Below are 25,163 nucleotides of genomic sequence, written 5' to 3'. Positions count from 1 at the left end.
CGAATCAGCTTATCTTGAGTCATCGGTGTTAGGTCTTTTGATGACAGAATGGCCCGAAGTTACGTGAATTTTTTTATCTCGCAAACGGTACTTTAAAATAATCTCCGATTTCTTGGCGATTTCCATCGAACGCCGAGGTTGAAAACGATGGCTATTGTTAGCTGTAATTCCGCGACGGTAAAAAGAAGGCATCGTCTTTCGATACCGAAATAAAAAGTCGGAGGAAAGGAGATGCCTTTTTGGTACGCGGGATCGGAACGGCGGGTCAGAGAGACAGGACGCTAAAAAATCAAGAAAAAAGATACGAAGATCACGCGTGTCTTCGCGCTATAATCGTTCGAGTCGATTTCGAAGCGAAGGTTTTACCGGCACAGAAATCAGGAAATTCTTAGCGAATAATGCAATCGAATTCTCGTTGAATTTTATTGACCCGAATCCCAAACATGGAGCTTTCCAACACCGGGAATATTAAGTAATGCGGATAAATAAATTATAGGTCGGTAAATCCCTTCAGTCGATGTCTGTCTGCCGACGAACGCGGTCAGACCAAATTGTACGTATACGTCCGGTATTAACCGTTGTCCGGTCTGATATGTCGTACGTGAAGCGCGAATGCGACTACTTCGATAAGATACGCACAGTTTCTTGTTTTACGGTATTAATTCTTGCTTGAAATTATCTCGAAAAAATACCTATTCGATATCATCTCAAGGTTGAATATACGGTGCACACATCGGTGAAATATGGGCGATTCTCGCGAAACTTTGTCATTAGAACGCCGTCGTACGTGTCCGCGTAACTGATCAATAACGCGTTCGATTATTTAGATTTTCGACTTTCAACTCACAGTTGTGTAAACGTAGGACGTCCTACACGTATGTTCGTTAGTGTAATTTACAAAGGTCGAGTATGTAGTTCAAGTTATGAAAAACTCCGTTTACTCGCGTTAGATCCGGAAGAAAGCCTTAATGAACGTTGATATACATATACGTACGAACTTACGTTCGTTTTAGATCCAGCTGATTGTAGATTTATATTCGATGAAATCAAACAAGTGCGACCGCATAATTACATCGCGATAATCACACCCACTTCACTTCAGTAGCACGTTTTGTGCCGATGGGACAGGTAGTGCGAAATGATTTACGATTAGTGGCACGTAGTTGTTATCTCATTCGATGAAAAGTGATATCTGGTATTTTTAGGGCTTACAGTGCTTTATATTTCACACTCGTCCCAATCATTATATCGAAATCAACTGCCCCCTTCCATGTGATCCGATAAAGTGAGCTTTTTTTTACCTCCGTCCGTTCGATTCTTATTACGAAAAGACGACCGGTGATGTCAGTGCGCTCCACTTGAACTGATCGGTGCATTAGTGAAGTTACCGAACTCAACATCATGCCGCACTTCGTTTTTTGGACCGTGATCACCTTGTCGGTGATCCTCAACGTAAAACCCATGAAAACTGCTACCGTCAACCGTGCAGCTGGTGACGATCTAAATCTGCACATCGTTCACACGAACGACATGCATGCCAGGTAAGGATTTTCCTTTTCGTTAGATATCGGTGACTCGATTGCTTTGGATTTTACCGATGCGAGTGTTTGTTAGGGCCTGCCAAAATCAATGGGGTTGTTCGTAATTTCTTAATTTCGAAGCTGCGACCGCGCTGCAAACTTAGTAATTGAGATAAGTTTATTGTATATTAATTAATGAGCTTCATTTAGATCAGCATCCGAATCTTGATGTGTTTAAAAAATTTATTTTAAAATATTACTTCAACGATTACACTTTGATATACTGTAAAGTTTGTTCTGTACGTGATGTATGTGTAGTGATATCAATTATAACGATTGGTATGAAAAAATGAGGCCGTAATTTTTTTTTTTTTATGCGTTGATAAATGTACCTGGACGTAGATCGTTGAATCGATTTTTTTCGCCACCTCCATCGCCTGGTCCGCTTCGCGACAGTCGACGCAAAGTGTGGAGAACAGTTTTTCAAACAAACTACTAAATGATTCAAATTATGATCAATGTAATTATCCTCAATAGGTAGGTGCCTATCCTTGCTGTAGAATAACGAAATGTTACAACACACAGACGTGAAAATACGTTCGTTGTCGAAATTTTCTAATCGATAGATGTCTATCCACGCCACTTTCCTTCCATGGTTATCCTGCCCTCGATTCCGATTACTATGGGACTCATTTTTTTTATGTACTTCACGTAGCTATCGATGTCCATTTTTCCCGCTGCCAAATTACGACGTCGATTCTTTATAATCGTGTAACCATCGCCTCCGTTGGTAAGAAATGAGGATACGACAATCCGGTACCATTTGTCCATTACAAGGTCTTCGTAAATCGGTACCTGGCAACGACGGCATCTGCGACGATCGGAATCAATGAATCAGGATTAGGAACAAATAATGATCTTCGATTTCTCGATGCAATTTTTATCAGTCAACTGACCTGACTTTCAAACTCGTCACTCTGGAATTAACTTTATTATCCAGGTTAAACGTTACCCTGATTCCCGACCATTGCAAAAAGCGTTTACCTATAAATACGTCCGAAGACCAACTCTCAGCGACACTGTGTTCCAAAACCTGTCATGAATAAAAAAAAGACTTTCACTATTCGTGGAAGAAAAATTGCTGTTCATCAGACTGCGCGTTGTCTACCTGAATCAGGTCGGATCCGAGCAACTCCACGACGTCCCAACGACCGTCGAAACTCTGGTGTCTCAGGGCCATACTGTAGGTGATGTTTCCCCTTGTATCCGATGGATTTGTTTTAATTCCCCGTGCATTGATACAAGCAATAGCCGCGTATGTCCAACTTCCGTTCTCGGCCTTATCGACCCACTGCGAGGAATATATATTTCACGTTATTTTAGGTTTATGTTTTTCAAGTACATTTACACAGATGTTGACAAAGCTGCGGGTATTAAGAACTTTGACTCACCGTATCCACCATTGCATCTGTGATAAAATTGCCGATATTGCACTCACCGTAGGTGCAATTATTTTCAAGTTTTACCATCGTGGATCCGACGATCAAGGCGTCGAGCATATCAACGTCAACCTTCCACGGTACCAAAGCAGCCAAAATTTCAGGATCTGCGATTATCGACACGTGAGGTGTATGCGAAACGAATGCGTAAATTATCGTAATCAACGAAGCGAGCTTCAATCGAATAATCAACGAACTAACCCTGTTCAACGGAATTGTCCAGAAAAATCGGATTACCATCCCAAGACACGATTTCACCTGCCGTATCGAACCAGACACTGATGTTCCCCAAGTATCTAAAATTCGGTACAAGTTGTGCGATGACGATTACCGTCAGACTATTGAAAATCATCCAGATAGAAATGAATTTTAGAAGTAAATCCTCACTTAGTTTTAGCTCCAGAATGAACTATTAAAACTTTTCTATCCGAGTCCTCCTGTCTCACAACGACAGGATACGTGTCCACAGGAATGTCGGTGCTCGGAGGAGTCCCTGAAATTTTATCAACTCAACGTTAAATTGCGGCTCGATTTCTGGCCCATCGGCAAGTGAATTTCAGCACCTGAATATAACAGGACGTGCGAGTGACCGCCAACTATAAGATCGACGTTTGGACACCGGGCAGCAATGATTCTGTCGATGTCCAAACCGCAATGACTCAGAACGATGATTATGTCGATGCCATTGTTTTTCAATATCGATGCTTCGGCGTTAACGCTCTTCAGTTCATCGAGGAATTTTAGTCCCCCTACCTCCAGTTGCTGGAAAATGTCTAGTTACGTATTTCAGGTTCGATTGACGGTTGAATACGCGTCGAACTTGAAGATTGAATACTCACTTTCGTCTCTGAGGTGACCGCTCCGATTATACCAATTTTGGTACCGTTCCTCTCGATAATCATACTTTTGCTGTACAATCCGTTTAAAGACGGTTCTTCGGTATCATCGAGATTCGCTACTACGACCGGAACGTTGACGGCCTTCAAAAACGATACCAGGCCAGGTATCTGGTCGTCAAACTCGTGATTGCCGAGAGTCTGAAATTTGCAAGACATCGAGCGATTTGCAATCCTTCGTTGATCACGTTAGAGTTAGTCGGTGGGAAATTTCGACTTCCGAACGACAAAGATTACCATGGCATCTTGCCGAAGCATGTTCAAAAAAGTCGCCGTTCCGTTCCATCGATGAACGTTGTACCAATTTGTTCCACGAAAGTTGTCTCCGGCATTTAAAAAAATCGGGTTCGGTCGATCATTCAACAGTTGACGTGACTCTGTCGATATTCTCGCAAGTCCGCCGACGCATTCGTTTTCCGAACCCTCGATGCAAGGCCCATAATTTGGAGCGATTTCAAGGAACCTGTACCGAAATTCGAGTCTACAAGTACGGCCCTAGGTTTTATCTATACTGTCTTATTTCTCCAGCCATTGCTGAAGCGTTCCGAACTCATATTTCATCTACCAAAGTAGACAGCGGGATTTACCTGGCATGAAAATCACTGAAATGGATGACCGACAACTCGAAGAGGCCATTCCGTTCTGGATCGCGTCGATTGTAGATTTTGAAAGCTTGATTTAAGGGTAAGGTTGTCACAAATGCCACCACGTTCAGCAGCCAGATGACGTTTCGATGGATCATTGCTCTGCGAACATACACATATACATCGTACTTTCAATGAAAATTTATTGAACAAAATTTCATATTCACATCTGGTAAACCGAAACTGTTATCCGAACGATTTCTACCTTCGCATTCCCGTTATGATTAACTTTCACGTACAGCAAAAAATTAAGTGGTACAAGTATTCGCAAAAAAATTGCCGATAATTCTGTCATCAAAATTCCTACGCCGAAGTAATTTTTCTCGATGACCGTGAATCTGAGAGGTACGCGAGCCAAAATTAGGAAGATTTTCACTCGTCTTCATTATTTCGCAGATGAAAAATACCCTGAGGTATACATAATTAATATAATCGTGCGAGTGCGAATATCATGAAAAAAAATACGTGTTCACAAAATTCATTTCGATCGGGTCTTGACGTTGCTCGGATAACCTTCACTTATCTAGCACACATACCTACATTCTTGCCGTTGAAATAATCAACTCTCACCATTGGCTTGCTTATATCATCGACAATTGTGCAGTCGAATCACAAATACCATACATTGATATTTCAAACGAATACAGACTCATGGTAACTGTCATTATCTTTAGCGAGCTATTTTGTAAAGTTCTTTTTTTCCAAAACCTTTTTTTCGTTATTGGCTCATCGACTTCGTATTTAATTGTCCAAGAACAGATAAAAAAAAAAAAGTGAAGAAAAAACACCGATAGAATTATCGGAATCTTTGGATCTACTTTAGAACGGATTTCTACCTATCAGTTGTATTCATCTGACGTGAAAATTCCCGTTTTTCGTGTTATGTTGTGTGTTTGGACTGTCATTTTCGTTGCTATAATTATGCAGAAGAGTACGCTCTTCGAATAGGTATGATTCTCGGTTAATTCAACACGCCTGCGTCGTTATACCGGATAATTTACCTGGAATAACGAGTGTTACGTGTACATCATGATTGAAAATAATAGTAATAAATTTAAAGAAAATAAAAGATTTCTGGCTGTCACTGCAGCCAGCACTTGTTGAACAAATTATAACTGACTATATAGTTATGTACATACTTATTTTGTACACCGAAATGGTAATGCCTAGAGCAAAACAATGTACTGTTCATCTTGACGTGCGAACGAATTGACCGACGGCATTAAAAACCACCGTCCAAAAATAGTTAATTATTTTCTCCAAAACTGTACGAGACTACCGAAGATTTTATACGTACTTACTTAGCGCACCTTGTTGACGCCGCGGAGGAGTCGATTCTTATTGTGGAATATTTTTACGTGTGCATAAGTTTTAAGCGAAGATAACTCGATTTGTTTGTTTGCGAAATATATATACAAGTTTTCAATGTTCACTTACCGCATTTTTTATCACGAATCATCGTACGAAAAATGCTGATCGATAAAATATCATTCCCGATGCCTTCGAGTATTTGGGATTTCAGGTGATTTTCATTGAACTATTTCTCTCGCAGTTGAAGGATAATTTTTTGACTTTTTAAGAACTGGGACACTATCTGGAAGGTTATCGGAAAGCGAAGAATTCTGGCTTTGAAACTGCAGCGATAATTGGTACGGTAGTTTTTCTGATCGTAACGTTCCGTCCTACCGTAACCGCGGTTTGAAATGCAGTCCGCGGTATTCATGAAACTGGTTAGAATCATTAATTGTTTTAATTCTGGTAGACTCTAGTATTGAATATTGAACGACAGCGCATGTGTCACGGCAAAATTGAAGATAGTTAGCGAGCAACGTCTGCAAAGCATGTAATCATCGAATCAAGTGACGATTCTTTTCATTAACTTTACAGCATCCGTGGACTCGTTACACGGGATATTTGACTTCGAATTTTCACGTTTTTTGCACCGCGTGAAATCAAAAAAGTCAGCAATATTGCCCCAATTCCCGACCCATTTTTTGCGTGGTTGAGACCGTGATTAACTTGAAACTGAAATTTCATCGTCGTTTTCTCGTCGAGTGTTCTCGGTATGGTACATCTCTTTCGTGTCATCGCCGCGGTTGAAGCATTCGAATCGTAGATAGGTACCCTCGTTACGGTTATTCACTTTTTACGCAAACAACCGATGAGTGGAATGAAAATCGAGAAAACAATTGCAAATAAAATGCTGCCTTGTCACCTATGTGCGTTGGACTGTTTGATGTTTCAGCTGAATTGACCTGCGTCTTCGAATAAACTGACGTATATCTAGTTTCATTTGAGATACTGATACCAACGAGAACTCGTTCATAGAATTAATTTTGCTGACAGATTGAGATACTTCAGATATCATAGCGGCTAAGTAACGCGATTTTACATCGGTATAATTCTTCTACTCACAAGCTCGGTTACATCCAAATTGCGGTTCAAAGACCTTTGCGCATGTCGATATATATGGGCTATCCATCTGATCTGATTGCGGTCAATTCGACTTTAGATTATCGCCAAAAATTCATTTCGATCCTCGCGTTTAATAATTATTATTTCAATGAGGAATTACAATAACATTATTCAGTAGATTAATATTAAGAATGGTTTCTCAACCACGTGGTTGCTCAACCGGATTCTTTAAGTCATATCTGACTAATTTGAGCAATACAATTAGAAGCTAATCGCGACTACAACCGCATGACCGCTAGCAAACACCTCATAATAACTCCAATTCAGCACACTGTGTTATAACTATTTTTGAACTATTAAAGTACATCAACAACAATGACGAGAAACTTTTTTTTTTTTTTTCTTAACATTTATTAATTCATTATACTCGCGTATTTTTCCCATCCGTTGATATTTGGTTATTATTTTTAGTATTATTAACTTTTATTACACTAACCTTGTTGAGTTATACCAACGACACAAAATTCCCCCACGTTCCCATCAAAGTTTATTTTTGAGGTTCCAATAAAAAATTCACAATTTTACGCCCTTTTCAAAATTGCAAGGAATTTTTCAACGGCATTGCGTACGTCGATTCCGTGCACGACAAACATCTGATAAAATCGGCAGATTTCGAGTCAATTCATGACTTAAAACCGGTTCTCGCGCTAATGATAGCTAGACGAAAAAAAACGACTAGAGCGAATGAATGATGCTGTCGTTTCAGCCGCGTGTTTCACTCAATCTCTACCAGTCGTCGGAAGTGGACCACAAGACGAGATTCCCCCGGTGTTTCTATTGTAGTATACAATTTTCGAATATCTTCGCCCTTTCAGTAAAATAAAAATCTACGGGCAAAGAAAGAAAAGAAAAGTTTCGTATTTAACAGTGAGCTTGAATATTATTGTGAGTCTTGTCCTTCGAGTAATGAATCAGTAGCAGCTACCGTAATTTCAGTTGAATCGGTGCTCTGTTTTCGAGCAAGAGAAGAAAACAAAACGTCTTTAATCTCTGAGACCGTATGTCAACAGAACCCATCATCATGACCGAGAATTTAACTACGAGTATCTCGGTAATCGAGATAAGGAAACGCATAATTTTTGTCTGACAATCGCCGAGGAGTGTAATTATTATCCCTTCCCGGGCACCTATGCTGTTATCGGAGCCGCTCGACTCGCAAATTTTATCATCATCGGTGACGCTAATAACGTTGGTTGAAGGTGTTTAGTCGCGGTTGTAATGTCCAGTCGGTCGGCGAATCTTCGATTGTTAAGAACGATGCGGTGCTTTTATACTTTCTCGTTAGCCGCACCTCTGATGATCCTATTCGGATTCATCAGTGTGGCGAACGCCAACCCCGTGAAAACTTCTGCTCCAATTTCAAGTTCAAGTGACGGTAGTTTGAATTTCATAATTTTCCATACTAACGACATGCACGCAAGGTAAGGAACTATCAGCGAATCGTATACGGAGATGGAAATTTTTTGTTATTCATCGACTATGCTTGCGAAAAATCCCTGCCACCTTAATTATTTGTTAACATCGATGTACGCGATACGAATCAAAATGTGAAAAATGTGTGTGCGCGTATCAATGACGTCCGTATACTATTTATACACCGCGTTATACGTTTCCCGACTCATCGTCATTAAACTAAACCCCTTGCGATGACTCAATAGAAATAGATGACTTTTTTCAAAGTTCTAGTTCAAATTATGGAACTTTTTTTTCGAAATGTTTCGGACTTTCGACCCCGACGAGACGGAATCTGGTTTCATATTGTTCCACCGTTTGTTGACTTTCACTTTGCATCGTGTTATAAAATGAATAATGCAAAAATCGTGTTGCAGTCCGATTAGCGGCGATCGTAAGCATTCGAAATATTCTCATTTCGTGTGGATATTCTGAGACGCCGAAATGTCTGAAGTGACTGACTTCCCGAAATCACGTGTTGATCTATTCATAGTCGTAGATCTTCTCTGCACGTGCTCACAAAGCAATCATCATAGAAAATTAATTTAGAAAGTTTCACAGCTGTTCACCTGTTACGAAATATATTTTCGGTTAATATACTTAAAATATCCGAGGTCGTGGTTACAGAATGTACGAACGTCAAAAGTCACGCCTCAAATTCACACTTCGATCCGTACTCGAAAAATCTTTATTCGTTCATTTATTTCATAGTTTTTTGAAATGGTTGAACAAATCATCATTCGCGTTCTCCTCAACGCGGGATTTACTACGACTTCCCAATATGGACGCTATGTACGCGAAGCTAATTAATAAAAATGTTTCCTTCATTTCGACGATATTTTATGTTCCAGATTTGAACAGACCTCGAGACTTTCGGGAACATGCACCGAGGCAGAGGCAGCGAGCAACTCTTGTTACGGAGGTTTTGCTCGGGTCGCGACAATGATCAGAGAGGCCCGAAACGGAAGTACCCCGGTATTATTTTTGAACGCTGGTGACACTTATCAGGGGACAGTTTGGTTCACAGTCTACAAATGGAGAATCGTTGCCGAGTTCCTCAGCCTACTGGAACCGGATGCAATCGTAAGTAAATCGAAATCGTCCCTTCGGATACCCTTGCGCATTCACTCTGCGAATACAACAACAATCGTCGCGTATAGTTCTCGTCTTACAAGATAACGAACATCCTCAGCTGTGTATGTGGGTATTAAAATTGTACACGATTATACCATGTGGATTAAAATTCAAATGTCACCTTGCAAACGACTGTTTTAATTACACGTGAACAATTCTCACGTGGCGTTTATAACCGGACTGCGATTTCGTAAGTGCAAACACAGATAGTATCTCTGTAGGTGTGCTCGAGTCGTTTTTCATCGTCTGGGTTGTTGTCTAAGCTGAAACGTTTGAGAATCTATTTTAGTGATTTTTTATACTTTTTTCAGTCTCTGGGAAACCACGAATTCGATAACGGGGTTGATGGACTGATACCCTTCATTGAAAACGTCACATTTCCGGTACTTGCGTCGAATTTAAATTTGACGAACGAACCGTTGCTCGCGGCTACCGATCTGAAGAAAAGCACGGTGATCGAGGTTGACGGTGTAAAAGTCGGTGTGATCGGATATTTGACACCGGAAACTAAGCTCATTGCAAACACAGGAAAAGTAATATTTGAAGACGAAGTTGAAGCTATAAGTAAAGAAGCTAAACGACTCAAAGAAAGTGGAGTTAATATTTTGATAGCGCTCGGACACTCTGGATTTGCGATGGATAAAAAGATTGCCGCCGAAGTTGAGGACATTGACCTTGTCATAGGTGGTCACACGAACACATTCTTATTCCACGGTGAGCGAGAGACCTTTAGAATTTTTTAATATCCATTGTAAGTCTTCCGGCTGCTGGACGATATCCTCTCGGTCCAATCCTTTATTCCACCTGAGCTTAGGTCGGTGGGACCAGAGCATGAAATAACCGAAATCTAATTCTAACTTATGTCACATTCTCTATGAACACCAATTGTGCAAACGTTACCGGAACAGCTGCAGTGATATCTCCGATTAAAAAGTTCTTGAATCTCCAGGTCACGAAGATTGATCGGAAACTCGATTTCCCCGAAGGAAAATTGCGTTGAAATTCAACCCGTTAACTCCGTGCAATTAACTCGTATTGCGTTTGACGCCGTGTTATTCAGTAAATTGAAACTTGACTTTTTTTCCTTTCTAGGAGAACAGCCGGACGTCGAAACACCGACAGGCTTATATCCCACGGCAGTCAAACAGAGCAGTGGCAGAACAGTTTATGTTGTACAGGCGTATGCCTATACGAAATACCTCGGCAATCTTTCAGTCACCTTCGACTCTCAAGGTGAATTGACACATATAGAAGGAAACCCGATTCTTCTCGATTCTAGCGTCGAACAGGTATGAATGACCCGATGATATCGCCGACGTCTGTTATTCCCTAAATAATAACTCCGAGATATCTCTTGTCAATATTCAGGCCACGGACATACTCGAACACTTGGCCGAATGGAGTGACGGTATAGTAAATCTGACTAAGACCGTCGTAGGAAGCACCCGCGTACTCCTTGACGGTGATCATTCTTGTCGTCGCGGAGAGTGCAATTTAGGAAACCTTGTTACGGACGCCTTCGTCGAATATGTGAGTTTTCTGGATCTCATTTTATTCTTCGTTCGTGTTTCCTTGATTATAGTAAAATTCATCGTTTACAGAATGCGAGACAATACACAGGCCCGGACGGGTGGACGGACGCAGCGATTGCTGTCGTTAATGGTGGATCAATCAGGACTTCTATATCACCGCTTAACGACAACCAGGTGGGTGAAACATCAATAGCAGCGTGGATATATTGAACGTATACTACATTTGTGATAATAGCATTTGTAAGCATCGGAACATCCACTGGTTTGTCACTAATAAAGCCAATATCTCGGATTTCGTATTTAGATAACAATGGCAGATGTCCTCTCCGTGTTGCCATTCGGAAACGTCGGCGTTACCGTCCCCATGACAGGTGCGGATATCCTGAAGATACTTGAATGGAGCGTTTATTCGCTGACTAAAAATCCCACCGACGATCTCAAGGGTTCTTTTCTACAACATTCCGGTATTCAGGTACGAGTCTCGTCTCGTAACCGAGAAATAAAAAAGAGAAAATAAGATGAACACTGGAAGTAACTGTCATCATTGTATTCCACGTTTAGGTGCTTTACGACCTTGAACAGCCCTCTAACTCCAAGGTGGTTTCCGTTAAAGTTCGTTGTGCGAATTGCACTGTGCCCGCCTTCAGTGATCTGGATAAAAACGCAACGTACAACGTTTTGGTATCTGACTACATTTACTCGGGAGGTGATGGCTTTGAATTTCCGCAATCCGGCAAAACAACGATGGGTAAGTCTTCAGATCAGTTTTTGAAGTATCAGCTTTTCCAGAAGTATTTCAATATTCAGGTCTTGCTTCTGAATTATTTGACTCTTTTCTTTTTCTTATTTATAACGCAGATGCGACCCTCGCTGACATCGTTGTCGATTATCTCGGAAGGCATAGTCCTGTTTATCCTGCGGTTGAATGGAGGATTACTTTCCTTACGAAAGAATCGGAGGAAGAACCACCAGCGGACGGTGGTGCATCTTATGCTACTTACTCGATCGTCATGATCGTTCTGCCCTTAATTTCAAGGATTTTGACGTAGATAGAAATAGAGAGGCAATTAGGTGATAAGTATTCAAGTTTTATTGCGAGAGGTTTTTTTTTACCGCGTGACAAAATGTTTCTTCAGTATCATAAATGGTAGTTACGATCGTCCTATCATTTTTCTTTTTTTTTTGTAATTCCCAGTGCAGGATCAATATTTATTTAACGATATACCCCATCGGTTGGTAGGATAATGATCACTGCCGGTTTATATTACTTGCAATAAGTTTTTTCAATGCCACTTATATACCGATAGGATAAACACAATTGTGGAATGTATTAGACACCTTAGGAAATTTTGAATTCAAATCATGAAACGCGTTTCACTTTTTTAAGATATAGAAACGAACTTTAAATTTGACCACTGACTGACAGTATTAAAAGATGAAATTCGTTTTATGACAAAATTGCTTTGGTACCTGCAGTTTTTGCGTACAAGCAAGGAAAGTTTTTGGTAACTTGTTACTTAAAAAGAAACTGTACAATCATTTCTAGATCAACATTTTCGTTCTGAACTCTGTATCTAAATTAACTTACTAACGTCTGTAATACGTGACTAGCGATTTTATATAATAAAAACAAGCAGAAGAGGAAAAATAGGAAAAGGCGTGGAAATGAACAGAAAAGACATTATTGCATAAATTATCGTTGTTTAAATCTGCGATAGAAATCATAGAAAAATCGTAGAAAATTCGATTTGCTTTCTTGCGAGTTCCCACCCTTGCCTTATCGCATTTTTCTTCTTCAGCGCCGGTGATGTTATTCGTTTGTGTTTATTAATAAATGTTACATCCCAAGTAATCATTTCATTAACGTTAAATCGATAACGTCATTAAAAGTATCTCGTTTAATTTGTTTTTACGACCTATAACGGAGTAAACGAAGAGCGCTCTTCTCTGAAATTCCAAACATCATGCATTATGCTTGCAATATTACCTACTGTACTTGCAAATTGTTGTTCGGTCGTTTAAGGATTCATAGCTCTGCTTTGTGGCGCCCTCGCATCAGGCATAAGCAAAACCAAAAAATTCCTATGAACTCTCGCCTCCGCAGTATGTCTTTTCCACCCTCTGTATTGCTTAATCGGAGCGAGCCGAGCAGGAGGAGGTTCGTTCTAGCGACTAGCAGCCAGAGTAGCGAGGGCCGAGAAGTGAAAATGGTAGGTCGGGTGCCGATGGGTATGGATTTTAGTAGATGATTCGTGGGTACGTATCTCTCTCTGAGAATGAGATGCACGTAAGAACGAAATCACTTTCGGTAATCACCCGGTGCAGTGTCGTGCGATGCTTTGTTCAGTGTTAAAGTGCCCTAGATGTGAAAAGTGAATTGGTAATGTAAAGTTATCCGGAAGCCTTCTACAATGGTGGATAACAATTGCATTATCGAGGGAAATGTCAAGTTTCGTGACGGCAAAAAGGTGAGTTTTATCGCCCAATTATTATGTAAATTAACCTTTCACCTCTCATCACCCTCAATTAGATCTTTGACATACGTCAAGATTTTTTAACCCCGAGGCCCGGTAGCACGAAACGATTTCAATCAAACAATCATCGTGATCGTAGCATACGGTGGTATGTGTTCGAACGTTCTTATGTAGCCTTCGTTATTTGACGTGTGAAATAATTACCCGGATACAATACTCCAGTTCCCGGCTGTATGCTCATTGACCATTCGGAATGGTTCAGGGCAAATAAAATAAATTAAAATAAAACGCGCTAATGAATAGTTTAAATGATCCTATTGCGTAATCGGATCTGTCAAAAGACAAAGGATAGAAAATTAAGAATCTGAAGCAATAAACAGTGAAAAATTCATTCACTCACAATTATACGACCAACAGAAACTTCTGTATCGTTACGAACTATTCGTCACCATTATTATTCTGATGTAAATAAATCCCGTTCCAGAAACGATACTTGATCCTTATGGAACAGCAAACAAAACCTGACAGAAACCACTTGCAAGTTACTATACCCGCTATACCTTTAACAGAGCACTTGCGTTGAATAATACCGAACTATGTCAAGTAGCTTATTATTCGTGCATGTATGTACGTACGTCGACAACGACGTTGGACGTTTTTTATCTTTTTTATTACCAGTCTGCCAGGCATTTGCATTGCAGAATATGTTGATATATGAAGGCATCAGTCGATCATGGAATACGACGATTTTTTTGAATTTAAATAAATTATTCCTATTCTTTTTCAGTGGAAGTCAAGATGGTGTGTGATGAGAAAATTGTCACCAGTTGCAGGTAACATCTTACTTAGTATACACGCTTTTTGTAGAGACAATAACTACCAGAGTAGCAGATTATAGATATATATAATTCCTATGTTAGTTGAATGTGAAAGTTGAACTTCAAACTGGCTTTAACAGTTAAATAAAAAGTTCAGGAGGAACAGTAATTGGCTCATGGTGAATACTTCTTTCAGAGTTGAATTGAAGTGACAAACAAAAGCCCTGCAAATCTATGCAGTAATTACCGTGCGTGTACCAATGTTCCATTCTTTTAGTTACCATTCAATTCGGGATAATTGCGGGAGCTAAAAAAAAATTGCAATTTCAAGTTCTTGGAGCTTGCCTTAAGTTTGTCCCATAACAAATCAGTGAACTAATAATCCTCTGTAAAAGCGTTTGAAATTTCGCTGGATTTCGTGCTTCTACTACAAATAAATAGTATATTTAGAGCTTTCGTTTTTAGGCACACAATAATCTCTATAAACATATTATTAACACTATGACGTCCGCACGTCTAATCTAGATTTTTTCGTGTCGTGCCGGTGGAACTGACTTACATCATTTCGCTTATCGCCGGCGTTGGCACCAACGTGGCACCACCGGCACTTACCCGATAGTTTTTGCATGGCACCAACGTGGAGCCACCGGACGTCATAGTGTTAATTCTAATTTTGGTTTTAAGGCTCTTCAGTCTCAGTATTATACAGTCAACAGTAGAATTTTTACTCAGTCATGTATTTGTATTTTTCAGACTGCTTACACTTACAACTCTATGGAGATAGCAAAGACCGTTATAAACAAGGTCAAACAAAAGCTTCGCTTAGCTTACAGCACTTCCTTGGAGTAGAGAGTGGATTTACCCTTGACAAAGAATCTAACACTATTGCCATTATCTGCCAAGATGTTACAGTAGTTCTCGCTTTTGACACACGTGAACGACTAATACAGTGGCAAGTCAAGATCTCCAACAATCTAGGCGAAGGTGCGTTTTAGATGTGACTTGTCATATTCTGAAACTTTTCCAACGTAATTTTATCCATCTACATCATTTGTAGTCCATTATTGGAATCTTAACACCATTAATTTATTTCTTAAGTTAGTATGGTGTTTTTCGTATTTCTCTTATCACTAGTCAAGTAGACAAAACAGTTACTAATTATTCATCAAATTTGATAAAACACTGGGTGACAAAATTATTTTATATTCCTAGATCAACAATTCCTGATTCTCATCTCTTCGGCACCAACCAAAGCAAAGTTGGTAAGTGGTCCAGCACATTTACATGTCCAGGATCGCCGTTTCTGCATAACAACTGGTATGCCACCAAGACTAGCTGGCGTCTGGGAAATAGCACATCTCCGTCGTTATGGTGTTGTTGAAGGCAGATTCTGCTTCGAGGGAGGATCTAGATGTGGTCGGGGAGAAGGTCTACATGTTTTGATTACAGACCAAGGAGATGATATCATAAAAACATTGCAATTGGCTGCAGAAGGCAAACTATCTACGCGAAAGAGACCAGCACCTCGTGAGCTTGCAGCATCTGACAGTCCACGAAGGCAATTTTCTCGATCAGAAACAAGAGCAAGTGACTTTTTCCCTTCAACACTATACAACTCGGGATCTTACGAGGGACAATGTGATAGCTGCAAAAACGAAAGCTCTCCTTATTGGTCTTCGGCTGAAAGTAGACAACAGACAGACTTGGATAGTGACTATGGGTGTCGAGACACTGTCTCGATATCAGAAATGACTGATCAACCAGGTGAATGGCGTAGCTGCTCCATCGTACAACAAAACACCTCAGGACTCGAGCGTTGCTCTAGTTGTATAAGCAAATTAGGAAATCTATCGAAATCTTCTACATCAGGTACAAATTCTGGAACTGCTCAATCGAGCAGTCCTGCTCCACTCGGAGTTTGTCAGCAGCCACCACGAGCGTTTGATAGACTGTCTCTCTCTTCATATAGCAGCAGCAGCCATGAGAGTGATTATTCAGTGTCTCAACAAGCTGATTGCCATTGCATGTTGAACAAAGTTTCCCAAAATCATTTCTCACAAAGCTCTCCCAAGCCGATCGTTTCTCCTCCCAGACCGCCAAAACCGCACTCACCCGGTACTAAAAAAGCCAAGAAACCTCCAATGCCGCTACCACCTGAACATTCTTGTACATGTCCATCAAAACTGTCAAGCGCTTCAAACAAGACTCTCAATGTTACCGGCCCATACGAAAACTACGATGTTCCAAAAGCCATCCTTCGTCACACAATGTCCATGGATCGGGCGCAATCGACCGATCAATATTACGATACACCACGAAAAATAAAGGAGTGTCTTGCATTGCCGAAAAGCTATGCAAACTACGATACCCCGCTTGTACCACAAGCAGTATCTTTACAGCAATGTGGCTGTCCTACTAAAATGACATCTCAATCTCCACGTTCCTCCGCTTGTCCGTGTCACAATGTTATGAGTTGGGCTGGTTTCGTGTTACCCTACTGTCGTCGAGGAGCAGGAATTGTCTTGGATGCTGTTCATCCTGTAAGGTTGTCAGGGGAAGGGAAAATGCCTGTTCTCAATGCTAGTGGAGAAATTGCCGTATACGCAACGAATGAGAAGAGCAGTGGGACTGATCAAAATTCGATGGCTAGTAAAGATAAATGTGGCTGTCAGGTAGAAGGAAGAGTAGAAAATAATTACGAAAATATCGAACCGGTCATAGATACTCAACCTGAACCCAAACAAATAAATTATGCAAATATCGATTTCACTCAATCACTGGAACACTATGAAAATAGCAAAGACATTTTAGCCAAAGTGGCGATGTCTCAAAATGAGGTTGAAAAGTTTGCTGAAGAGCTGAAGGAGCCTGTAACTTGTGTTGCTGATGATAGTTCAAAGGTGTGTATTAAATGTGGACACGCTAAAGATGGAAAAAATGATTACTTGATGATGAATCCAGAAAAGGAAATGCCGAAAAAGCCGTATCCTGGGTATTTACCTATGCAGCCAGCTCATAATGCATGTTCTAAAGAAGTTCTGTCGAGAATTTGTAGTACAGGAAAAAGTAATAGTAATCCCGCGTTAGCTGGGTCCCAACTTACCGAAGGAAGTAAGAAGAGATCTGAATCTGAATATCGAGTTCCAGGATCAGCGATGCTATCTAGTCCCTACCTTAGACGTCGATTCCTAGACTCAACGAATTGCATAGACACTACTGGAAATGTGGGCGCACTGGCAAGAAAAAGATCATATTCTGCCGAATCTGCGCATTACACGGATGACGAAAAACTTACGGTGTTCCCTTCAACTTTGACTATTCATAAGTGTCCAAGCGAAGCTGATAAAGGATTACTGATAAGTAAAGAAAGACAGACTTCGTGCATGGAAGCAGAGCACAAAACTTACCACGACAGCGAAGAGATTTCAGCAGCTTCTTCTCAGCCCTGTTCAATAAAAATTCGACGTTCTTCGTCTGTGCCCTCTAAGGCGGGACACAACCGCGACTCTTCGAGCAGTAACGACTCAGGTGTTTCAACGGGGTCTCTAAGCCATCGAGGAACAGAATTTGGGGAATTTGAGTTGCCCATAATCACTGCTACTTCCGGGAGGAAACATTTATTATCGGTGTCTCAGAAAAGTCCACCACCGGTCTGCTTTCACAGTAGCTTGCCAAGAAAATCGAAGTCTAGTGATCCATTGCGCGAACTCTCGTTTCAATTCCAGAAACTTAAAATTCCTACTAAATCCTCATCGGCTGAAGGCGACATTCCCACCTGTGTTCCAAAAGGTGCAAAAAGCTTTAATAGTCCGGGAGAAGTTTCTGCCACACCTTATACTGACTCTCGAAGTACAAGTAGCGGTACATCCGATATGTCTGATTACATCGAAACATTATCTCTATCGTCTCATTCGTCGTCTGATACTCCGGACAATCTTAGGTAAGATATCTCTATCGCGGTGATGAAAAAAGAAATACGATCGTTTAGTTGGTATCTAATTTCTGTTCTGTTCTGTATATTGACAGATTGGGCGGACGTCAGGTGGCCACAACTCTACGTCCACGTAGTGGAAAAGAATATTACAAAATAGATCGGAGCGTTTTGGTCGAACAAAATCGTGTAGTAACAGGACCGACATCGAATTATGCCAATATTACGCCTGTTATTGAAAAAAGCGAATCTCCATCGCCAGGATACATGAGTAGCTCGCCGTACGACCAGCCACAACCGACTCGTGACCACTTCCTTTTTCCCGAGGTGATTGTCATTACTTTTTGGACTTTCTGAATATTCATCCCTTATTTTCCATTTTTACGACAATAATACGATTTTGTGCACATTATATTATAACTTTGGAGAGTAGAAATGAATAGAGATATGTTCTTTTTGATTACAGCAAGCCTGAGAACATTGATCCAGTTCACACTGGAGGAGGAGAACCTGAAGTTCCTAGCATTTCCAAACACGGTGGACAAGAAGAGTATTTAAGATAGAAATAAAAATGGAGCCACAATCACTGTTAATTACACTGAACGCTGAAACCAGGTTTTAGTATTTTCATACTATTCCAAAATTTCCAGAGGTATGTAATTTTCCTTATGCTGGGAATTGCAGCAATATACATTATCTGTTTCGTTTCGTTAAATAATTGCCGACACTTGCTATCAAAACTACTAAATATAGGAACAAAAAATATTCCGAAGTTTAAATTATTATTCTGCTCGAAAAACTTCGTGTGTTTAAACGAGCCGAAGTCTAAATTATGGTACAGTAACGTGATAAATGTATACATATGTAGTTACTATGTGGCATTTAAAAATGCCCAGACTCTTGGAGGTAGTAGTCAAACCACGTAAAATGATTCGGTTCGGTAATTCGGTTTCGTTAATTTGTGGCAGAACTGAAAATTGACAGACCTGACCAGCGAAAAATTTCAAAGTAACAAATAACAAAGCTTGGTTACACTGCATAGTGAAAATATAATCAATAATTATACATTTCCTACAACGATTCAAACAATTTCTAAAATATGCTCAATAACAAGTATAATAATAGTATAGTGAAGATCCTGCCCTAGAGTAAAGGATACGTGTGCATTGTGTACTTTTGATGAGTGTACCATTTTTTGAATAATTTTTATTTTATATAAGTACTTTTATATAGCGTGATGTACAGAGTGATAAAAAAGAATGGGGTTTAAGGCTCTTGAAATTTACAATATACTTGATGTATTTCTATACGTCAGTTATGGCCTCAAATGGGAATATGTATGTCCCATTAAATATGATTTACAGAATCTGTTTGTACTTAATAACTTTACTTGTTAAGAAAGTAAGAAATATTATCGCCTTTGATAGCTTTCTTGTAGGCAACAATAATTCATCCAATCATTCATAGTTTCTGGGAAATGGAAGATAGAGGTTCTTTACAGATCTAAATTAAACATTTCTAAATTGAACATTTTCCGCGCCAAAAGCAAATGCTGCTGTCCTGTATATGCTTCAAATTCTACGAAAGAATCTCTTAAGTTCCTGTTTGAAAATTAGTTCAGCCCAATTTTTATTGATTTTTCTTCACTTTGATCTTTCAATCTATTGAAATGCCGTTTTAATTATGAGTATACATATTTATTTGATTGTTATAATTTATTTTCCCGAGTAAAATAATGTGTAGCAATAGCAAAGGCTGGGCCGTTATAAGTATTACACACCTTCATTTCGTAGGCAAAATTTTTCCTAGTTACATACGCATGCCATGTGTATTTACATTATTTCCATCAGTGTACAAAATCTCAGACGAAATTCATTTGCCTTTCGTTGTGCATCCGACAATATTCCAAAAAAATATTCCGATACACTTGGAATAGTGGAATCTCGCGACAAAAAGAAAAACGGTCGAATAACAGAAAAAAACTACCAGTCAACTGATATTTTGTGGACCACTAGTGAGATTGATGCAGGGTATCAGTTTTCTGTAACATAAAAATATATTTTAATTGAAAGCTCAAGGGTTTTTTCATGAAAATTATTTGGTTTTCGAAGAATTCTTTTTCACTTCGATTTCAATTGATTCTCTAGTTGATTCAGTTTGTTTCCGAGTTGAATTTTTTTGATTCATTCACCATTGTTATCTCATCTAATTAGAATCTCCAACAATGTATCGTGATATGAGAACTGTAACCATTTGTTGTTACATTGCAGACATCGTTGATAAATTTATAGACTTTTATAGTGGCAGCGATAACCACTGTCTACACACTGTAAAACAGCGCAGCAAACATATCAGACTAGCTATACTAATACCTTTTCTGGGTAAGATGTTCTATCCAAGTGTTTCGAACTTCAATAAACGTTTAATTGAATTTCATTGCAATTTACGGTGACATATATGTAATGCAGAACCCAAATGGTCAGATCGCGATTACGAATACTCGGTAAACCAGCGCTCGTTCGAGATGATATCTAATGTTACACATCACGCAATATTCATTTAATATTCTAGCAGTCTGCTTGTCTTTAGATTTCTTGTTATATAATAATTTCTAATGTTGCCCTAGAATAATTAGTTTTTTAAATTTGTGGAAAAGTTGTTTAATATGTCAGTAAAGATAATGCAAGTTGTTAACAAAAATTCACGTTCTTGTTAATTTCTTAGGGGTTTGGAGAACTGAACGGGAGATCTGTATTTCGTATGCAGTTGATTGAAAAATTAATTATGTACGAATGTAAAATATCATTCGAAAATTGGATTCAGACAATCAATATTTAAATGGATCGGTATTGAAAAGATCAATTGTGAATATTAAGAGCTTTTTGATAATTCTTGCGCTATCTTTTCGTTGATGTTGAAAACTCGAGTACTGATTTTTACTGGCAAAATTTTATTGAAAAAAAAATTCATTATTTTGCCAAACATGGAGGGCAAGTGTAGCGTGCGCGTATGTGAAAATTAGTGAAACCAATAATTATTGTAACGTCACCCAAGTCTTCAGGTGTATGACGCAAAGTAGATGTATACAGTATTGTCATGTGATTAACTGTATATTGCGTTGATAGAATTCTATGGAATATAATCAGAAAGATGTTATCATCTCAAATATAATATAATTGTCTGTACTGTACGAATAATGAAAAACATTTATATCGTAGATCAGTGGTTCCCGGTTACGTCATGTTATGTCAAATCAAATTTTGCCGAACATGACAAATAGGAAATAAAGCTATAAGTAGAAATTCTGTAACAAAAATGTCCCACTCTTGTCGTTTTTCTGAGACTAGCGTGACATTAAGTATAACAAGATGAAAATTAGATGATAAGCTTTTATAATTGAAATTGTAAATTGAATACAATTGTGGCGGTTATGCCAATGATTGGGAATCACTGTATGTAGACCCATACTAGTCAAAAATTAAGTACTACTGTAGTAATAGTCTATTTTTATCGCGAAAAAAAAACAAACTTTGTATTATTTAAAAGCCTGATACACCTAAAAGTATACTTTTCCAATCTTTGTCGCGATTACAACGGTTTTCGTTTTCGGGCCGTTCGTTCATGTACATCTGTAAAATCTGTGACACCTCATCTCTAAGTAGTACGGATAGATTTTTATAGTCCTAATGGTTGCCTATATGTTTCAAATTGGTCTCATGTATGAATCAATTACATTATCCAGATAACTTATATTTCGTTTGCAAGCTACAGAAGATACTAAATTCAACTATCAAAAACATAGACGGCATCTATTAGACATCATTCTTCTATTGAGTGTATCGGCTTTTAAAATGTAATCAACCATATCTACGAATTATCCAGTTAATGATTATATATAGAAAAATTCAAGGGTATCGAATAAGTTGCGCTTGAGGTTTATGTGTATATAGCTGCTGAGGCATTAGCTGAAGTTTTAACTTTTTATTTTCCAAGTTCAACCGCGTAATTTGTACATTAAATCCATTTGCTATTATAATCTCTTTTATCATTCTTCAAAAGTATAGCTAACATTGTAACGGCTAACTTATCACACTGCGTAGAGTTGCAATTCATTTTTGAATTCTCACTATGACTATGTGATTCGTATGTACAAGGGATTATAATACTGCGCTACCCAAACATTGAGCGAAGAAAGAAGCCAAGTCAAAGTGGAGTTTGCCTATGATACCGATATTATATTTCACAGCAGAAAAAACAGGGTAATTTCTGTGCCATATTGTCTTTGAGCACTGTAAATTTAGAATCTATGTCAAAATTTTTTGTACAGCTCCTTCATTCCGCTCTACGTTTCAAACCTTGACCTTGTCTTCGGTCTTTGTAGCTCAATGTCAAAACTCTATTTTATCAGGTATAAATATAATATTTAAATTTACTCCGATAAGTATGTACTACTATTTATTTTATAAATAATTTATCGATATTTGAAAGTGGGTAAAAATAGTATTGATGTAGAGATAGTTTATTTTTTATTCAACACGTCATATATTACAGATTCTGATCGAGTACGATGATGAATGAATTGTAGTACATCATTTTCGTGTACTTGAGTTTAATTTCAAGCTTGATAAAATGGCTGCTACCTTAAATAATTTATATGAAAATATATTATATAGTATACACAAATCATCTCATTTGTAGAGCATACTTATACATAGATAATAGAAATAGTGAATCCATCGAATTGTATTATGTATATTATTGACCAGAGAATCTATCTCATTTGGTAATATTCATAGATACATAGATTATAAGAATTAGCTGATACTAATTTACGAGTGCTAATTTTGCGAGAAAATTGCAACCATAACTTATTGACCAACGCACTGGGTCGATCATACCTAAAAAAAATTAATCATACAAATGGTACCAGGTATTCCTCACGTTATTCTAAATCATTATTGGTACCAATGTTGCATTTATTTCATTCGGCCTTTTTTATCTTGTTTCATGGTTTGATCAATTCTTGTTCCCTAATTAGTATTCACTATCTGAAAATATCAATATCAGTTAAATCTTGTGATAATCTAAAGCAGTACCGCACTCGTTTATCAGAATTATATTTGTCATTTAATGAATGATGACAGAAATATCTGCGAATCGATTCGAAAAATGAATATTCAAATAATTCGGAATTATTTTAGTCTTTCCTGCCAGTTATTAAGGAAGACTCTAAATTTAATACCGGTGACTCAACATGTCTTGATTCAAATTTGAAGCTTATGAAAAATAGTCATATGTTTTTTTTATTTTTACCTATGCAGTAAGTCAGTTGTGCATGTACAAATAAATGTCAAAAGAAAAAGTACCTATAAAATATTGAAAAACGAGAATGACCAAACCGTAAAATGAGCAGCAATCAACAGATCTAAGAACATTCTTTGCGAAGCCAGAGTAAGCACGTTTTGTCCTGAATACCAAATGTATTGAATATTTTGAACTTTTTTATGGAGGTATTTAAAAATTAAAAAAAATTAAATTAAATTGAATAAACAAGCAATTTAAGTAATATAAGATATGATAAGTACATTAAAAATCATATGCAAACTGTAGTGGCTCAAATCTTTGAATATCTTGAAGGGGTAGAAAATAAAATAGCATTGAAAAAACAAATGAGTCTTCACTGGATTTATTCTTGTATCTACATCAAAGGTATAATTTTAATAACTGTCCAGGACATTATGACGTTGCAGTATCACTCCATCAGCATCTCATTACCTCATCAGTGAGTTATGTGATCCGAACATGTTGCTCGTCCCAATTAGGGTAGGGAAAAGAAAGGTCTTTTCTGTTCGCCATTTTGGAAAGCTGTAGGTTTAAAATAACCGGGTCTAAGAATATCTCCTCAATTTTTCTGTTCTCCTGATACAAAAATACCTCCTCCGTTTTTCTGTTCTTCTCATACGGAAATAAATTCTCCGCCCCAATCCTACTTTCCAAAACGTACATTCTCGTACTTTAAATCGTTCTTCTTTTCATGTATCGATGAATTATTGAGTAATTGTATACACAGGCAGGCATATAATTAGTCCTGCAAGCAACCAGTTGCTCTCTCTGTCATACTACGATTGAATACAGTAGATTGATGGCATGTGCATGACGAGGCACCAGGTCTAGGAACACCTCCTGGGTTTTTCTGTTCTCCTGATACAAAGATAAATTTTCGGCGAAAATTTGATCCACAGGATCAGGCACCTGGTTCCGAAATACCTCCTCGGTTTTTCTGTTCTCCTGATACCAAAAAAAATTTTCGAAGAAGATTCTATACACCGGATCGGAAGCATACACAGTACCGAATGCATACACAGGATCAGGCACCCAGTCTCGGAATACCTCCTTGGTTTTTCTGTTCTCCTGATACAAAAATCAATTTTCGGCGAAAATTTTATCCACAGGATCAGGCACCTGGTTCCGAAATACCTCCTCGTTTTTTCTGTTTTCCTGATGCCAAAAAAAATTTTCGAAAGAGATTCTATACACAGGATCAAAGGCATACACAGTATCGAATGCATACACAGGATCAGGTACCCAGTCTCGGAACACCTCCTCGGGTTTCCTGTTCTCCTGATACAGATTGGATTGAAGGCATGCATAGAACGAGGCACCTGGGCTAGGAATACCTCCTCGGTTTTTCTGTTCTCCTAATGGAAAAATAAATTTTTGGCCCTACTTTTTTATTTTCTAAGACCTCTACCAAGCGCTTGCAATTATTCATTTCTCCTTGTATCGGA

At 38.6% G+C, this 25,163-nt stretch overlaps 3 protein-coding genes across 7 annotated transcripts; 2 read left to right on the top strand and 1 right to left on the bottom strand.

Moving 5' to 3' along the window:
* Positions 1-640: 640 nt before the first annotated feature.
* Positions 641-12,965, top strand: LOC105688946 (protein 5NUC-like). 2 transcript variants are annotated; one of them, XM_012405606.3, is made up of 9 exons: positions 641-1,541; positions 9,338-9,569; positions 9,932-10,334; positions 10,713-10,909; positions 10,989-11,150; positions 11,222-11,326; positions 11,457-11,624; positions 11,714-11,900; positions 12,011-12,965. In XM_012405606.3, exons 1-9 carry the CDS (start codon positions 1,402-1,404, stop codon positions 12,199-12,201), a joined length of 1,785 nt encoding a protein of 594 aa, XP_012261029.2. In that variant the 5' UTR covers positions 641-1,401; the 3' UTR covers positions 12,202-12,965. The 2 variants fall into 2 exon arrangements, with proteins under 2 accessions (XP_012261029.2, XP_012261028.2); XM_012405605.3 differs by lacking the exon at positions 641-1,541 and adding an exon at positions 7,778-8,455.
* Positions 1,744-14,163, bottom strand: LOC105688947 (apyrase-like). 3 transcript variants are annotated; one of them, XM_012405609.3, is made up of 11 exons: positions 14,027-14,163; positions 4,503-4,661; positions 4,153-4,378; positions 3,859-4,056; positions 3,583-3,781; positions 3,407-3,512; positions 3,221-3,315; positions 2,972-3,126; positions 2,689-2,871; positions 2,477-2,613; positions 1,744-2,391 (listed from the first exon to the last, which is right to left on the bottom strand). In XM_012405609.3, the coding sequence occupies exons 2-11, from the start codon at positions 4,655-4,657 to the stop codon at positions 2,151-2,153; spliced, it is 1,695 nt and encodes a 564-aa protein (XP_012261032.2). In that variant the 5' UTR covers positions 4,658-4,661; positions 14,027-14,163; the 3' UTR covers positions 1,744-2,150. The 3 variants fall into 3 exon arrangements, with proteins under 3 accessions (XP_012261032.2, XP_012261031.2, XP_012261030.2); XM_012405608.3 differs by lacking the exon at positions 14,027-14,163 and adding an exon at positions 10,521-10,665; XM_012405607.3 differs by lacking the exon at positions 14,027-14,163 and adding an exon at positions 5,997-6,283.
* On the top strand, positions 13,227-24,045 carry LOC105688945. 2 transcript variants are annotated; one of them, XM_048654714.1, is made up of 6 exons: positions 13,227-13,620; positions 14,414-14,459; positions 15,198-15,428; positions 15,657-18,384; positions 18,471-18,702; positions 18,842-24,045. In XM_048654714.1, exons 1-6 carry the CDS (start codon positions 13,564-13,566, stop codon positions 18,848-18,850), a joined length of 3,303 nt encoding a protein of 1,100 aa, XP_048510671.1. In that variant the 5' UTR covers positions 13,227-13,563; the 3' UTR covers positions 18,851-24,045. The 2 variants fall into 2 exon arrangements, with proteins under 2 accessions (XP_048510671.1, XP_048510672.1); XM_048654715.1 differs by lacking the exon at positions 15,198-15,428.
* Positions 24,046-25,163: the final 1,118 nt, after the last annotated feature.

Source organism: Athalia rosae, chromosome 4 (genome assembly GCF_917208135.1).
Source record: "Athalia rosae chromosome 4, iyAthRosa1.1, whole genome shotgun sequence".
Lineage (NCBI taxonomy): Eukaryota > Metazoa > Arthropoda > Insecta > Hymenoptera > Athaliidae > Athalia > Athalia rosae.
The sequence above is the reverse complement of the archived record's forward strand: the minus strand, read 5'-3'. Positions and strand labels throughout refer to the sequence as shown.

What these genes read in the sequence shown, in the direction of transcription:
- LOC105688947 (XM_012405607.3), bottom strand. An exon ending in CAGATGCAATGGTGGATACG is followed by an intron (nt 2,872 to 2,971) that starts GTGAGTCAAAGT and finishes TATTCCTCGCAG; the next exon opens with TGGGTCGATAAGGCCGAGAA. An exon ending in GTGACGAGTTTGAAAGTCAG is followed by an intron (nt 2,392 to 2,476) that starts GTCAGTTGACTG and finishes CGATCGTCGCAG; the next exon opens with ATGCCGTCGTTGCCAGGTAC.
- LOC105688946 (XM_012405605.3), top strand. Translation starts at nt 8,253, where the DNA reads ATGTCCAGTCGGTCGGCGAATCTTCGATTGTTAAGAACGATGCGGTGC. An exon ending in TACAACATTCCGGTATTCAG is followed by an intron (nt 11,625 to 11,713) that starts GTACGAGTCTCG and finishes TTCCACGTTTAG; the next exon opens with GTGCTTTACGACCTTGAACA. An exon ending in ATCCGGCAAAACAACGATGG is followed by an intron (nt 11,901 to 12,010) that starts GTAAGTCTTCAG and finishes TTTATAACGCAG; the next exon opens with ATGCGACCCTCGCTGACATC.
- LOC105688945 (XM_048654714.1), top strand. Translation starts at nt 13,564, where the DNA reads ATGGTGGATAACAATTGCATTATCGAGGGAAATGTCAAGTTTCGTGAC. An exon ending in AAAATTGTCACCAGTTGCAG is followed by an intron (nt 14,460 to 15,197) that starts GTAACATCTTAC and finishes TGTATTTTTCAG; the next exon opens with ACTGCTTACACTTACAACTC. An exon ending in CTCCAACAATCTAGGCGAAG is followed by an intron (nt 15,429 to 15,656) that starts GTGCGTTTTAGA and finishes TTATATTCCTAG; the next exon opens with ATCAACAATTCCTGATTCTC.